This window comes from Mytilus galloprovincialis, chromosome 7, assembly GCF_965363235.1.
Source record: "Mytilus galloprovincialis chromosome 7, xbMytGall1.hap1.1, whole genome shotgun sequence".
NCBI classification, from domain to species: domain Eukaryota; kingdom Metazoa; phylum Mollusca; class Bivalvia; order Mytilida; family Mytilidae; genus Mytilus; species Mytilus galloprovincialis.
Genome location: NC_134844.1, coordinates 37,955,531 through 37,973,555, shown reverse-complemented (window position 1 = coordinate 37,973,555; position 18,025 = coordinate 37,955,531). Strand labels below are relative to the sequence as shown.

The 18,025-nt window shown below is 34.7% G+C and overlaps 1 protein-coding gene across 5 annotated transcripts in view; it reads right to left on the bottom strand.

The window, feature by feature from the left end:
* Positions 1-18,025, bottom strand: part of LOC143082918 (alpha-1,3-mannosyl-glycoprotein 4-beta-N-acetylglucosaminyltransferase C-like) — a 51,220-nt gene that overhangs the window by 3,830 nt on the left and 29,365 nt on the right. For 3 of the 5 annotated variants that reach the window (XM_076258931.1, XM_076258930.1, XM_076258928.1), the window contains exons 3-4: positions 14,862-14,998; positions 59-87 (exon numbers count right to left, since the gene is read on the bottom strand). In XM_076258931.1, the coding sequence (XP_076115046.1) occupies positions 59-87; positions 14,862-14,991 (159 nt within the window). In that variant the 5' untranslated portion in view covers positions 14,992-14,998. Of the gene's footprint in view, positions 1-58; positions 88-14,861; positions 14,999-15,394; positions 15,411-18,025 lie in introns of all 5 variants that reach the window. The other 2 variants (XM_076258933.1, XM_076258932.1) reach the window with 1 other exon arrangement.

Below are 18,025 nucleotides of genomic sequence, written 5' to 3'. Positions count from 1 at the left end.
ATTTGTTTTTTACTTAAGAATTATGGTGAATACACAAGTGAAAAAGTTTAATTTGTACCTTATTCAGCAAGACAGCTTTATTTTCACCTGAAAAAGAACAATTTAAAACATAAACATTTTAGATAGTCACTGGCATTGGGGTTTACGTCTATTATTGTGTGCGCTTATAGTCTGTTATAATTGTATAAAGTCAACTTTCACATGCTTTTTAGTTTTCTTTTTAAAGATCAAGATATAACTAAATATAGAAATTACCAACACTATTGGGACATTTTGTAGATGAACTGATATTAGGAAATGTTTCTTTTTAAGATACATGTATGCATTATAAACCGTCCTGTTGCGTTGAGTGTTAAAATAAACGTGTAATGATATAAGCCCCTACCCCAAAATAAATGAATAAGAAAAATGATGACACATACATACAATTTTGTGCCTAAGAAAAAAAAACAACAGTTTTGTTGAATTAATCAGTGTGCAGACCAAGAACACTTATTTTATATATTTATTGATTTCGACTTATATTTTAAAAAAATAATTTCCTTCGTAAAAGGCTAAAGATACATTTTAATAAATTAATAAATAAAGACAATAATGAAAATGAAACAACATAATATTATATAGTATATTTGGATGCATGTTAATACATCGATGTTTCTTAGAAAATACTTTTTTTTGTTAGTGTATTTGTCTTATGGTTAGAAAAGGCGTTCACGTAGATCACGAGGTATGTAAGGAATGTTGAAACATTTTTTATTTCGAGGTGCTATCATTGTTTTTCTAACTCGCTTTTGAGGCGAAATTGCTGATGAGTTCTATTTCGATGACGATGGCGGGTGGCTGATCAACGTCAAGTGGAAAGCTGAATGCATATTCAGGACGGACTTATAAAATGTGACATGAACATTAATTCTGTTGTTTGTATACAAGGCTTACACACTGAGCCATATCTTAAAAGTGCGAGTTCCCAACGTATAAACCAGAAGAAGCTAGACCTGTGACCTGACCGGACAGGTTTTAACACTAACTCCGTACTGACCAGTATTTGCTTTTACTTTTACAAGCCGAGTGCTAAGAGGAGAAGAAGCGAGTTCTAATTTGAAAGTTTTTCATTTGACCCGATCGGCGTTCGAACCGACGACCTTACGCAATCAAAACGAGCTCGAGACTACGGAGAAGGTGTGTTGTAATTCGACGTCAATGGCACAGGGTTAGTAATTTTTGAGTACGTTATTAATGTTACGTACTGTAAATGAAATTTCAAAACAAAAATAACAGATAATCGACAGTTAAATAGGAATGACAAGAATAATCAGTTGAAGGGTAATAACCAGAATAATTAGCAATAATCGTGGAATAATCAACAGTAATACAGGTACAAATGTATAGTCAACAGTTGGAGTGGAATAACCAAAAGGTAAAGAGGAAAATACAGTATTACAAGTTAAAGAGGAATAACCAAAATATTAGCAACGAGAATTGTCCAAAGTACATGGATGCCCCACTTGCACTATTATTTTCCATGTTCAATGGACCGTAAAATTGGGTGAAAAACCTAATTTGGCATTAAAATTAGAAAGATCATACCATAAGGAACATGTGTACTAAGTTTCAAGTTGATTGGACTTCAACTTCATCAAAAACTACCTTGACCAAACACTTTAACCTGAAACTGGCACTTCTATTTTCTATGTTCAGTGGATCGTGAAATTGGATTCAAAAGTCTAATTTGGCTTTAAAATGAGAAAGATCATATCATAAAGAACGTGTGTACGAAGTTTCAAGTTGATTGGACCGCAGCTTCATTAAAAACTACCTTGACCAAAAACTTTAACCTGAAGCTGGACAGACGAACAAACGGACGCACAAACCAGAGAACATAATGCCCCTCTACTATCGTAGGTGGAGCATAATAAAAGAGGAATAATCAACAGTAATGCAGGTACAAAAAAAGGTATAGTCAACATTTGAAGTGGAATAATTAAAAGAGGAAAACACAAAATTACCAGTTCAAGAGGAATATAAGTTTAAGATTAATAACCTTTATTCTTTATTTCTTATAAAACCAAGTTATTGGTACAAAGAAAGATATTTTTACATATTATAACATACAGATTTTGCGCATGACAAGTTTGCACAAAACGAGCAACAAGAATGAGAGATTTGTGATCAAACTGGAGAACATACTTCTATATTGATAATTCTAATTAATTTACACAAATGTTTTAATACACGAATATTTTTTGAAATAAATAAAGCGCCGAATTTCAAAACATTTACTCGGCTTACATAGTAAGGTTTAAAAAAAGCTCTTCTACTTTCTGTTAGAGCTGTACAGTTTAGAATATAGTGATATCCATCACCTATCTCTTGAGAGTTACAAAGTACACAGTGCCTTTCCTGTCTAATAATTCTACACCATCTACCGGTTTCTATAGGCAACTGATAATTTCCAGTTCTAAACCTACATAACGTTATTTTATCTTTATAAGGTAATAAGTCTAAATATTCTTCAAATTCAAAGTTTTCTTTAAATAGTTTGTAACATAATGCTTTTGGAGAATTTTCCATTTCTGATTTCCAAGTCTGTTGAAAATGGTCAAAATTTTTTTGTTTAATGCTCAACTTTAACCATTTTGGATTAAAACTATAGTTCCTCTGATTTAACCAAATATTTGAAAATCCATATATATTCAAGATATTTTTTATACAAATCAACCATTAGTTAGTAAATCCACCATCTACGTTGAGTTTATAAATATATCTATATAGAATATTTGTCATTTTACTATCGGAACTGTTTACAATGTTAGACCAAAAAGATACTATACGGTGTTCCACATATACTGACATAGGATAAGCGCCTAGCTCTCCATATACCATAAAGCTTGGGGTTGATTGTTTCAAGTTTAACAAAAGTTTACAAAACTTCAAATGCAATCTTTCTATTGTATCAATAGTACTAAATCCCCAAATTTCAAAACTATATAGCAATATAGGCCTTATAATTTTATCAAAAAGATCGTACTGACATTTAACTGTCAGTTTATGTAAGCGGCCGTTTTTTAGAACTTCATACATAGCTTAGGTGGCTTTACTAATGAGTTGATTTTTAGCACTTTTTAAACTACCCGTTTTGGAAAAATTAATGCCTAAATATGAAATATCTTTGACAATTTCTAAAACATTACCATCAAGTGTAAAATTTAATTTGTTTGTCAATCTACCATTACCAAAAATAACAATTTTTGTTTTGGTTGGATTAACTTCCAGTTTCCATACATCACAGTATTCATGAAATGTATTTAGCTGCTGTTGAAGATCTTGTGCAGTTTCAGAAAATAAAACAGTATCATCTGCATAAAGTAATACATAAAGTTTCAAGTAAATATTAATGTGTTCTTCTATTTCATTTGACAATGTGTTTAAACCTATTACGTCATTTCTGTGAAAAAAATCTTCCAAGTCATTCAGATACAAAGAAAAAAGAAAAGGAGATAAATTTTCTCCTTGTCTAACACCTATATTACATGGAAAGTATTCGGTAGTATCACCATTAAATGAAATACGAGATATAATACTACTATCTATACTATTAAACGAGAAGACCTCATTTTGTGTGTCGCTTCTCTTCTTTCCACAATAAAGTAGTCATCATGCCTCTGTGTCCTATATGTACAGTGCATAGTCGCATTTGTCATCCATTTTTATGATTATTCAGATTGAGTTACTTTGGGAGAAAAACAAGAAAAAACGCATCCGGATACTGATTCCGTCATTGGGCGAAATTTTAAGTCATATTAGACTTCCGGTTTGCGTTTTTCTGTAATCCCATTGGTCACATTTTTCTGGTTACTGGTAACTAGTATAAATAAACAGGTAACCAGATGAATTAAACCAATGGGATTGCACAGTTATATTAACTTCCTAAGTTTACCGGAAGTTAAGTACTTACAAATTCAATGGTCTGGAAAAAGGTCAATAATTCTCATCTGAAGTGTGTTATTCTGTTTGAGGGGTATTCTCAAGGTACGTGAAAGTTGTTACAGCTAGATCTTTAGCTCAGGTGGTAGGCAGAATTATTTCAATGACTCCCGTAATCGGAAATGTGGCTAGAATCATGTCAAAGTTCTGTTACATGGAAATTGAAAGTAGAAACGGGTGGGATATTCCCATTACAGGGTACAAACGCTTTGAGGTTTTATCAGAGTTAAAGTTCTGGTTAGAAAATGTCACTATGATTAACTATCGTAAATTAGGTCATTACAGTAAATCTTCTGTTGTCATATACTCAGATGCTAGTAATATTGCCGCTGGTGCATACACCGTTGAATTAGAAAATAAGATTTTCCATAAGATGTGGACATGTAGTGAAACGGTGCAAAGCTCCACCTGGAGAGAGCTGAAAGCTACAGGGTTAGCCCTTTTTTCTTTTAAGAATAGTTTCACAGGAAAAACTATAAAGTGGTTTACTGACAATCAAAATTGTGTCAAAATAGTTAGTTCGGGAAGTATGAAAGAAAATCTTCATATTATAGCAAAATCTATTTTTTCATTTTGCATTCAAAAAGGAATATCAATTGATATTCAATGGATTCCCAGAAAAGAAAATGAAAAGGCTGATTATATCAGTAAAATGGTTGATTTTGAGGACTGGGGAGTCACACATATATTTTTCAATTTTTTAAATGATATGTGGGGTCCTTATTCGATTGATAGATTTGCAAGTGTCGAAAATAGAAAAGTTATGAGATTTAACTCCTTATTTTGGCAACCTGATTCTGAAGCAGTTGATGCATTTTCTCAAGTTTGGACCAATGAAAATAATTGGCTAGTTCCACCAATTAATCTTGTGATTAGATCGATTAAACACATTATAGCTTGTAAAGCTCGAGGCACGTTAGTTGTGCCTAAGTGGACTTCGGCTGCATTCTGGTCTTTGATATTCGATAAACATTTGATTTATCAAGATTACGTAAAAGATGTTATTGTGTTTAAAAATACTGATGGTATTTATAAACAAGGTTCGAATAAGAATACGATATTCGGAATTGAACCGTTTAATTCGCCAGTTTTGGCTGTTTTGCTAGATGCATCTTAGACATGGCCCTAATATATGTAAATATATTTTAGCAGGCATGGTTTGTTTATGTTGACATGGCCCTAGTATCGGTAATGATATTGTAGCAGGCTTGGTTTTTTATTGACATGGCCCTAGTATCTATAATGATATTGTAGCAGGCATGGTCATTTGTTTTACAGAACATGGCCCTAGTATCTATAAAGATATTGTAGCTGGCGTAGAAATATTGAATATATATTATATTTTACTCTGTGTATAGATATATGAAATATGCGAATAATTCGTCCTATGTATATGTATATAAAATGTTATTGCAATTTTACGTTTTTCAGATATTTTTTCAGTAGGACAGTGGTCAGACTTTAATTCACAAGTTGCCTCTAATAATGATCGCAGCAGTTTGTTCAACCAGTTACAAGAATTCCTTTTTTCATCCAAGGATGAGAGTACTCAGAAGAAATATAGATATGCCTTTAATTCATGGTGTAAGTGGACTAGTCAATATTCTTTTTCAGCATTGCCGGCATCTCATTTACATATTTCTTTATATTTAATTCATTTGTCTGAAACTGCAAAATCTGTTTCAAAATTAAATGATGCTTTTTACGCCATAAAATGGGCACACAAATTAGCTGGCGTTGCTGATCCCAGTGAAAATAATCTAGTTGCATCTGTTCTAGAAGGGGCTCATAGAAAAATAGGTCATTCAGTTGTCAAAAAAGAACCTATCACACCGCATATTTTAAAAAATATTATATGTAAATATGCTAATAACACTTGTAATTTAAAAGATGTAAGAATAGCATGTATGTGTTTATTAGCCTATGCTGGTTTTTTAAGATTCTCCGAGTTAGCTAACTTGAGAAGGTCTGATATACAGTTTTCCCCTACTTACCTTACACTTTATTTAGTCAAGAGTAAAACTGATGTATATAGGGAAGGGAGAGATGTTGTCATTTCAAAAACAGGGAATATTACATGCCCGGTAGATGTACTTCAGCGTTATCTAAAGTTAGCTAACATTCCGGAAGAATCGAATGAGTTCATTTTTAGATCTATTTGTTATTGTAAATCTTTGAACATATACAAACTTAGAAAGAGTAGTCATATTTCTTACACCAGAGCCAGAGAGTTATTGTTATCTGCACTTGACAGTTTAGGTCTTGATAAAAAACTGTTTGGCTTACATAGTTTGAGGTCAGGAGGTGCTACTGCCGAGGCAGAAGCTGGAATAGATGACCGGTTGTTTAAGAAACACGGGAGATGGAAAAGTGATAAAGCCAAAGATGGTTATGTTAAAGAGAGTATACTAAACAGATTGTCAGTCTCTAAGAATTTAGGCTTGTAATATATATTGTTTGCCCCCCCCCCCTTTTCTTTATGTCCCTTTCTTTGTCAATCGAAGCTTTCTGTGCTGTCGGGGCGAGCTGATAACCAAATAACGAATAACAAATAGTATGTTTTGTGGAAAATAGTTGATAAGATATATGTATGTATTACTGTAAAGATTTTTTTCTTCAACTTATACAACATTTTTCTATTGTAGATTGTGTTTATATGTGATGGCAGCGGTCGATGACAGCAAATTGGACATTTGTTTATTGTTTATAATAAAATAAGCTTTCTGTGCTGTCTGGGCGAGCTGATAACCAAATAACGGTGTTGAGTTTTACTTTATAAATGCTTTATGTTCGTTTGAAGTATTGAATAAGAACATAAGGTGTACTTTTATTTGTGAAAAAATCAAGGGAAATTTAAAAAATATTGGTTGAAGCGAACACATTGAAAATTTCCGTTAGCTACCTTGTGTTTTTTTGTACTGGTATGGATAGTTAACCCCACATTGACAGAAACAAGTGCCTGTGGTACAGATAGATACACATAGAAAGTGACAATGGAGTGTGAGCATCGGAAAATAGTTTTGATGTTTCAAGAATAGAAAAGGTTTGAAGAAGTGTAAGAAAATTTGCAGAGCCAATAACATAATCTACCACACTGACATTTTTACATGTAAAATGTTACCAAAATTATTTTCCTTTTCATCCATACTTTCCTTAAAATATTAATATTGGAGCTTGCTAACGTGTTTAAAGATACAACATTCAAATCCAACATTCCTGAAAATTCATCATAGGTAACTTCTGTAAAATCTAAGTCCTCGCCTGTTCTGGCATTGAAATCTCCAAGAAGGCATATATAACTATGATCTGAACTAAACATAAGAAGTTCATGTTCAATTTCGTTAAATGGGTCACCTATACAAAATGATGAATTTTCTGGTGGAATATATACAATACCAAAAATAATATCTTGACATAGATGAAACATTGTTTTATCAATTTTGAACCAAAAAATATATTTACTATCTGTTTCAATAGGATGAATGTGTTCAGATAAGTTAGATTTATAAGCAAAGATTATTCCCCCTGATTTAACCCTTACATATTTACAGCGATTTTCATTTTAATACCCTGGTATATTTATTTCATCTACATCATCGGTCTTTGTTTCAACAAAACATAAAATATCATATTTTTGAATAAGTTCATTAAATTCTGGATACTGAATTCTTCTATTTAAACCACATACATTCAAAGTCAGTATATTTAAATTGATTATATTATTAGATAATGATTTGTTTTATTTTTAATATTGTTTACAACTTCAGAGTAATGTTTACAATGTTCACCACGGTAATCCTATCTGTGATCAGGTGTGTCTTCTCTTTCTGGTGTAGAATGTACCTTTGGACGTTTTTGTGGCCTTGAAGTTGATTGACGAGGATCTACATGCGTACTCTCCAACTCGTATACATCTGGATTTACTAGTTCATCATTAACGTATAACTTATCTCGGTTAAGCACAACCTTTGCTATTTGTCTTCTCTTCTCTTTCATAAACGGATATAAGCGTCTCCGTCTTTGTTCTATTTCGGGTGGAAATTGTTCATTGACACCGTAGTCTGATAAGTGTTTTCCTGCTTTCTTCACCATTTCTAAGTCAGAGAAATATAGAAACTTGACAACAATGGGTCTTTTACCATTTTCCGATCTCCTCCCAAAACGATGCACGTTGCTGAGTTCAATACGCTGATCAATTTTAATCTCATGGTATAGGAATCTCGTAGTTTGACTTCTATATTTTCGTCTCTATGTTCCGACAACCCTGTAAAAATCACGTTGTACTTCATGGCTCGACATTGAATGTCGGTAAGTTTCGTTTTGATGTCATTATTTTCTCTTTCTACTTTAATGAGATCTTCAGCTATTCTACATCTACTTGTATCTAATCTCAGGTAGTCCTCTTTTATTTTGTCCAAACTCTTTTCTAAGTAATCTGTCTTTTTTTTAAACTTCATCAAAGATATTACTGGTGCCTTGACAATTTGATTCTAAATCTGACACTCTGGTTTTAACATCATAGATATCTTTTTCGGCTGTTATGACCAGAGCTGTTATGGATATTAGTTTGTCGTTCATTTGAGTAGGTGTTGAAGTATAATTTTTTCCTGTATTTTTTTCAATACTTGACAGTCTCATGTCAATTTTATTTAACAGAGTTAATACATTGTTCATTAAAGTAGACAGATGAGTCACCGTATAAAATATTTCTGCTTTCATTTAAAATTTCAGCCGTCGACTGTTCATTTCTAGATTTTTTATCTTTTCTGCTAGCCATTTTGGAGGTGTTCGTTTAGACCCTCAATTTGAAAAACTGAACTCTATATACATGTATCTATTGACGATCAAATCGGAAAGGAATGCAGGACAGGTGAACTTCATTTAGCTTCACAAATGGGGTTTAAGGTGGTAAGGACCCCAATATAACATCACAATTATTCATACAGTATAAGTTCGATATGAAGTTGTTATTCACTATTTTCTCGAAGATTTCGAACGAGAGAAAAAATGCACGTCCATCTTGTCATGCGCACATCATAATAACCAGAACAATCAACATTTGAAAAGAAATATCCAGGATAATCAGTAAAAGAGCAACAATCAACAATGAAAATGCAACAATCACCAGAGAAAGAGCAACACTCAACATTGAAAGAGGTATAATGAACAGTTAAAAAGGTATAAGATGAACAGTTAAAGTGGAATAAGCAATAATTAAAGAGGAATAACTATCAGTCGAAGTGGAATTATTATAGTTAACAGTTAAAGCTAGAGGAATAGACTGCTGTAACATGTTTAAATTGAATAATAAGCATACTGTTCAGACACTTATGTTTTGAAAACTATTCTGTTACACCGTTCTGTAATTTATATAGTTCGTTTGATTATATTCTTAATCTGTTTATGTGTTCCAGTCTAGGAGGATTATTCATCTTTAACCTTATAAGAACATTTAAACATTGTATCATCGCTACCTTTCCCCTGCTCACACGGATCTCAAACCGAACATTGCAAGGTCATGCCAGTTCTGGAGAACTTTTCAAAGGACAAACGTCATCTAGGACACAATTCGTGGCTAACCACAGAGTGAGTTAATTCTACAACATTGTATTTGAACCCTTCAAATTGCTCTCTACATATTTGAACCTTTTCTCCGTGAAATACCTGGAATTTATCTGTTCTTGAAAGTACAACATTTTCTCGCATTCAACAGACTGCTATCAATTACCTTTGACATTTCGTTATAATAACATTAATTGAACACATTGTAAAATTGTATTTTATTTATATTTTTCAGCTTTTTACCATATGTCAGATTGGTTTAAGAATAAATTATCAGCACCTGATAGTCTTGTTGCTTGAGCCCAATCGTCGGTTAAACTTAATGGTCAGGCCATTACAGTAAAAAGTCTACAACTTGCCTGTTGTGTCTCACAGATAACGCCACTCCACAGCTACACAGCAACCTACCTGTTGAGCCCTGCATGTACGCGTCATCCCTTGACGTACAGTAAATTGACGACAACCTGTCTTTACATATCCAGACAAGGAACGACAACGTAGCAACGTACATACGTACATACCTTTACACTGACAGTGGACTACATATCTTGTGTGAACTCGACAGCAACCCAACAACGTTGAGTCAACATGGATCCCAGTCATGTAGAACAACAAGAAGAGATTCAGCCCCAAGAAGGAGATGTCCCTGAACTATTAGAAAATCCGTCTAATACATCACAGTCAGATGAAACTCCCGAGGCTAGGCGAGTACGTGACCTCACGGAAAAAGGACAAGGGGCTTTCACTGAAAAACGTGACAAGTTCTGTCAGGAACTAGAGGCTCTCTGGGCAGACATTGAATCCCAGTTATTGGAAGTAACAACGCCTCCTAACGATCTCCAGCAACTCCTAACAGTCCAGGACAAACTTGTTAAAGCCTGTAATAATTATCGTAGGCTCACAGATGAATACTTAGACTTTCTGAAAAGGACCCGAACATTGGAGAGTCAAAAAGAAATTGATGCATGTAAACTCTCTTTGGATTTACGTCTGTCCAAAGTGGAGCTAGTTATGGAAAAACTACACGAGCATCGCCTCGCTCTAACAAAGGCCAAATCCACTAAAACAAAGACCTCAAGGGGTAAGAAAACCTCTCACAGCGGTAGCTCTAACGTGTCAGACATGTCAAGCCTGGCACGGAGAAAGCGAGCCAAGGCAGAGGCTGCAAAGTCTAAGATAGCATTTGTCGAAAAACATGCCCTTATCCTACAACAGGAAGCAATGTTAGAAGAACAAGCCCTGTTCAGACAAAATGAAATGGAACAGGAAGCAGCACGCAAAAAAGCTGAAATGGAACAGGAAGCAGCACACAAAAAGGCTGAAATGGAACAGGAAGCCAGTCGTAAACAGGCAGAAATGGAGCAAGAAGTCGCTCAACGTAAACATGAGGCCGCACAGAGAACAGTTCAGCTAGAACAGGAGGCTGCTCACAGAAAAGTGCAATTAGAACAAGAGGCCGCTCACAGAAAAGTGCAATTAGAACAAGAGGCCGCTCACAGAAAAACGCAATTAGAACAAGAAGCTATGCGCAGGAAGGCTCAAATGCAACAAGAAGCCGCACGAGTAAGCCGGGAAAAGGCCGAGCTTAAAGTCAAATTTAATCTTCTTGAAGCACAAAGAGAAGCTGCAGCCGCAGAAGCCGAGGCTCGTATCCTGGAATACGATGATAGCCAAGCGTATAGCGATCTCCCTGACGAAAAGGAAGACCCGCTCCAGCGTGTGCAAGATTTCGTCAATAAACTTCCTGTATCAACTGTTGTTAAGGAAGTAACAGGACCTCAAAAGAAAAAACAAATTCCTGTTAAGATCGAGCTGAGTCACGAAGCACCAGCGTTCGTGCCATCCGTGGCATCGAACTTGCTGTCACAGACATCTGCCGTCTTGCCTTTCGATAATAAGTCACCGGAAGTTACCTTTATCCCAGATCTGGGATTAGTAACCGGCATGCAAAAACTAGGTCTTTCAGATGAGAGCACTACTGAACACCAAAAACAGGGTGTTAAAGAAGCGATCCCTGTCTTACGCACAAAACAAGACGTTATAGAAGAGATCCCTGTTTCACACCCAAAACAAGGCGTAATAGAAGAGAACCCTGTAGCATACCAGCAACAAAACAATCCTACGTTAGAGATAACCAGATTTCTCCTTCGCAAGGACTTGCTGTTCTCCCGGCTAACAAGCTTTAACGACCAGGCAGAATCATTTCATACATGGAAAGCCAGCTTTAAAAATGTCATAGACGAACTACAAGTTTCAGACTCAGAACAGATAGACCTACTTATTAAATGGCTTGGACCAGAGTCAGGTAAACATGCCATGAGTATAAGGGCATCAAATGCCAACAACCCAACAAGAGGCCTACACAGATTATGGGAAAGACTGGACGATCGATATGGTGCTCCAATAATGTTGCAGACGTCTCTCGTCAACAAACTTGACAACTTTCCAACACTGACAAATAAAGACAACTCACTCCTTTACGATTTGTCAGACATTATCTCAGAAATAGAGTATCACAAAGAAAATCCCAAGCTGGGATGTTTGCTAGCTTACTTCGACTCGTCAAAGGGGGTAAATCCTATTGTGGAAAAACTACCATACGGACTCCAAGAAAAGTGGATAACAAGGGCTTCAAGATACAAGTCTAAATATGAAGTTGCCTTTCCACCTTTTACAGAATTCTCTGCCTTCATCAGGGAAATGAGCAAAATTAAGAACGATCCTGGGTTCATCTTTGGTTCAAAGGTAACACCAAATACAAAAGACTCTACGCCAAGGTTCACACCTCAGACGTACTCTAAAGTCAACGTCCATAAGACGGCTGTTGAACAGCAAACTGAAGACAGCAGTCAACAACAAAATCTGTGTATCCTACACAAGACAAAGCATACCTTGAATGAATGCCGAGCATTCCGAGCCAAACCAATCGAGGAACGCAAGGAACTGTTAAGACAAAACAATGTGTGCTACAAGTGTTGTGAGTCAACCACACACAGAAGTCGGGACTGCAACGCAAGTATCAGTTGTAACGAGTGTGGAAGTGAACGACATACCACAGCACTTCACATCACTAGACCACAACAATCTGAAAGTTCCCAGTTTAGCTCACCCAGACAAGCCTACGGCGGGGAGCAGACAGAGTCAGCTGAAACAAAGTTAACCTCTGTAAGTTCGATCTGCACAGAGATCTACAAAGATCATAAGAGCGAGAAATCTTATGCCAAGATATTACCTGTGGACGTGTACCACAAGGACAAGACAAACAAAATTATCAGGATGTACGCCATTATTGACGACCAAAGCAACCGGTCTCTTGCCTCTCCTGAATTCTTCAGTCTGTTTAACGTTCGGGAGAAACCTGAAAACTACTCTCTTACGACATGCTCCGGCAGAGTAGCTACTTCCGGGAAAAGAGGAAAAGATTTCGTCATAAAATCTGTACATAGTGACGTACAATTTGATCTGCCTACATTAATTGAATGTAATAATATTCCCAATCATCGAGACGAAATTCCTACTCCTGAAGTTGCAATGCATCATCCTCATCTGAAAGAACTCAGAGGAAGCATTCCACCTATAGAGGAACGTTGTCAAATTCTTCTCCTTATTGGAAGGGACCTTATAGAGGCACACCACGTCCTTGAACAACGCCTAGGACCATCCCGAACTCCATTTGCCCAAAAGTTGAGACTTGGTTGGGTCATAATTGGAAATACATACATTGACAAGCAAACTGTTCCTATTGAAGTCAACACAAAGATAACTTACGTTTCAATCACGGAATCAAAACAACGTCTTGCCTCAAGACCGGAAATAGCCGTTAAGGACAATAATCCAATTGTTGTTCAGTCTAACAACAAAAACTTTCATTCGAATGCCAAGGTCGCTAAATCGCATTCAATACAATCCCTTGAATGTACAGGACCTAGTACCAAGCCTGGTAAACGCACAAATTCATCTAAAGGGACATCACTCGCGTCACTAAAAGCAAAATCTGTAACTTCTATAGAAAAATCTATAGATAAAGAAAGTTTCAATCCGAAATCAACAGAACCTAAAGTTCATGGAGAGGAAATCAATAGTATTCACAAACCTATTCCGAAAGAAGGACCTATTGCCAAATCTGACTTGAATATAAGTGAAAAGGAACCAATAGTCTTATCTGGACATCATCACAAAGTAACACCTATTCTTGGACATTACTACAACAAAATCAAACATAGAGGACCCCACTTCACAGATAAAACTGCAAGATCAGCAGGATTGAACATTAAGACGAAACGCTTAATTTCGCCTGATACTAAAGAAGATGGAGCTTTTCGCCAAACCGGAAGAGGATCAAATGTTAACTCTCGTCATACCCATCGGAGGACCACCTTTAACCGTCGTCGCCGTCTCACAACGTTGGAGAAAACAGTTCCTACTATCTCAACAACAGCTATAGAACATTCTACAAATCACAGCGATCTCATTGGAGAGATCCTTCTTCATAGGACAAGAAACTGTGCCAAACCCAGTTTTCCGTGGAATAAATCTATTCTGGAAACTTTATAGTGAAATGTCGTAAGTTGAGACGTGATAGTTCTCACACGACCAATAGTGGACATTTCACCTGTATATATTCAATTCATATTGGGATTAATTCATTTGTGTAAATCTTGCATATTCGAAAAATTTATGGAATAGTGATATCAGATAGACATCAGACGGGGAGTATTCTGTTACACCGTTCTGTAATTTATATAGTTCGTTTGATTATATTCTTAATCTGTTTATGTGTTCCAGTCTAGGAGGATTATTCATCTTTAACCTTATAAGAACATTTAAACATTGTATCATCGCTACCTTTCCCCTGCTCACACGGATCTCAAACCGAACATTGCAAGGTCATGCCAGTTCTGGAGAACTTTTCAAAGGACAAACGTCATCTAGGACACAATTCGTGGCTAACCACAGAGTGAGTTAATTCTACAACATTGTATTTGAACCCTTCAAATTGCTCTCTACATATTTGAACCTTTTCTCCGTGAAATACCTGGAATTTATCTGTTCTTGAAAGTACAACATTTTCTCGCATTCAACAGACTGCTATCAATTACCTTTGACATTTCGTTATAATAACATTAATTGAACACATTGTAAAATTGTATTTTATTTATATTTTTCAGCTTTTTACCATATGTCAGATTGGTTTAAGAATAAATTATCAGCACCTGATAGTCTTGTTGCTTGAGCCCAATCGTCGGTTAAACTTAATGGTCAGGCCATTACAAAAACATATCATCTAAAAATAAATTACTGACATTTAAACTGACCTGCAAGGTTTATAGACGTATGTGGGTATCCATCTATAACACTGTTTAGTTTTATAAATCCCAATACACTACATGTACTCAAAAATAGGACCAACGATTCTTTTCTCCTACCACGAGGCAATATTCGCATTTTGTGTCTGCAATAAATTGAAAAGGACATTAATAGTACATTAAGAGAAGATAAGAAAAATGTTGTATTTGAATTACAAGTCATTCTACAATATATCAACTTTCTATTACCACATGATATATGCATTTCATTAAAATTATCTATAATTTTCATATTTTTTTTATTTCTTTAAAGATACCGTTTGATCAGAAATTTACTTTATAAACATAAACAGTTGTAGATTATGGCTACTCCAGAAAAAAAAACATATAGTTATATGTCATTCATGTATAAAGTGTCTATCATAAAATCTAAAAAATAACATTTTCTTAATGCTTTTTGTATCGATCTACAACATACAGCTAAAATAACAGTGAGAGGAGTGGGAATAACAAGACTTTCAGTGAAATAAATAAAATCCTACCTGATGAGAAGTCACGCTGGAAAAATGCTTTAATAGTTACTACCCTGATTATATATCGTGATTATTAATATTTAAATTCCATCCTGTTTCCTCTTCAATAATCGACAATGTCACCAATCATTAGATCGTATCAATTGGATTATGTAGGGAATACTTTCTTCGGTATCCATTTAGTTATTAAATACGAGATTTCAATGATGTGTTCTGTGTCACAAATAATAACTGGATGTATCATGTGACTGAGTATGTGTAGGCCTGAAACCACAGTCACATAAACAATACGAACAATAATTCGAGTCTGTACCGACTCTGACTCTGAGACTTACTCTTGCAACAAAAAAACGACTCTGATTAGCGCGATTTAAAATTTTATAGTTCAGCATGGAATACAATTGTACAAAGTTGGACCTGTTTAGTTTAATACTAAATCCAATCTGTCATATCGAAATGATCATAAAACAAATTAATTTATAACAAACCAAAAATTACTAATTAATAGACTTGACAAACATTTTTCTAAATAAGTGACAAATTCAATTAACGGATTACAGAAAAAAATAGCACTTAGATAACAATTAACAAAAGATCAAAGTAAAATATCGCCAATTATAATATTTCAATTGTACCAGAAAACAATGACTTCACTTAGTATTTTACAAAATGTCTGAAATGTCTCAAAATCATAATTTGTCATTTTTTCTCATATCTGCCAGGAAATCCTTGTTCTGATCTTAATCAAACATCAATTTTGCAGTCATGATTGTGATGAAAAAGTGTAAAGGAGCAATCTTTTTGTTTACTTCAAAGGAGGGAAAAGGGGGTTATTTTGTTTTGAATGAGTCAGAATGTTTTGTTAAGTTTTTCGACACTACCAATCTTTTTTTTTGTCAGAAGTCAACACTATTAAATATGGGTAAAAGCTGGATTCAGGATTTTTTTGGTCATCTGCTTGACCACATGATAGTTTTTTTTTATCAATTGGGGATCAGTATATACTTTTTAGAAAAAAAATCATCCCCCTGAGGTAAAAAGGTCGTAACTTGAACTATAAACGCGCCAAACAATTATATACCATTTAACTGAACTACACTAAAGCCGGAAATAAATAAAGGTTGATTTACTATTCAAGGCAAATATGTTATAATTGTGACTTATTTCAAAACTTGTATCCAAATAAAGTAACATTCTTCATGTTCAAGCAGCAACAAGAAATGGCAGAAAAAAAACGACGAAAAGATGAACAAAACAAAACATCTAAAATAACGAGGTCAAATTTGTCTGCCGTCATGGGGTATAAAAAACGACAAATCAAAGAATTCAACTTTATATATAATAGCTAATACAGGACAATGGTGTTGATTAAAAATTACACCACTTCAGACCCTTTTGTTTTCCACATAATTAATATTGCCAATAATTAACAAGTTCTGGGTCGAATCCGATACCGATACCAATAGTATATTCACCTGTGTTACCTATTACCTTAACTGTACGTTCAGCATTTGACAGGTGCACCACCAAACGGTGTATTTAGGATTTTGCCACATACACGGGTCATAATCACAGGGTTGACACTTCTAAATTCAATCATTGTCAAATTGTTCCATATTGTAATATTTTAATCAGTAAGACTTTCTAAAAATCTGGACTTTAAATAAGGCATATAGGTACAGTTTTCAATTTGTTAACGGGCACGACGTGAAACAGCGAATCAAAAATTATTAATTTTATAACTCATACAGGACAATGTTGTTGATTAGAAAATACACCATTCCAGGATCTTTTGTTTTCCAAATAATTAATATTACCGATAATTGATAAGTTTCAGGTCGACGGGTTCAAACAGAAAGATTTTGAAAGCAGATAAAACTGTGCATCTTATAATCGGCATGACTTTATCAGATGACAAAACCAATACTAAAATAAGGCTTACGCATAGTTATATACTTTAATTCAGTCACGGACCCGCGGTATCACGGGTGTGTTCTAGTAGTCATGAAAGATACTGTTGTGTACGACAGACGCGTGTTTCGCCCACATAACTCATTATTTACACTCTAATAAAAAAAAGTTATTAATAAATAGGCCAAATAAAGTATGTACGAATTAATAGAGCACATAAACACAAAAGATATCCCCTTTCTTTAGTTTTCCTGTGTATTTTTTATTAGTATTTTGTTTGCGTTTATTGATATTATTGCAATAAAAACGATTTGTTTTAGTTTAATGTTTGGTTTATTATTGGCTATTTCACGTTTTCAAAAGAAAATGACAAAAGACTTTGACTTTGACTTTTTTTTGTCATCTTAATTTGAAATTACGGATGGTATTCAGATTCATAATAATTCAAAGGGAATTCAGTAAACTATCATGACTGAAAGTAAATGCGATTTTTTTTAATTATTGCATAATTTGAATCCCCTACCCGTATACTTCTAATTGAATGGATCTACACTAGTTATTTCGGGGACCCTTTATAGCTCGCTGTTCGATGGGAGCCAAAGCTCCGTGTTGAAGGACGTACTTTGACATTTATTTACATTTACAAATTGTGACTGAGATGAAGAGTTGACACTCATACCATATCTTCTTATATCAAGATAATAAAGTTATGATTTGAACTCACTGGCT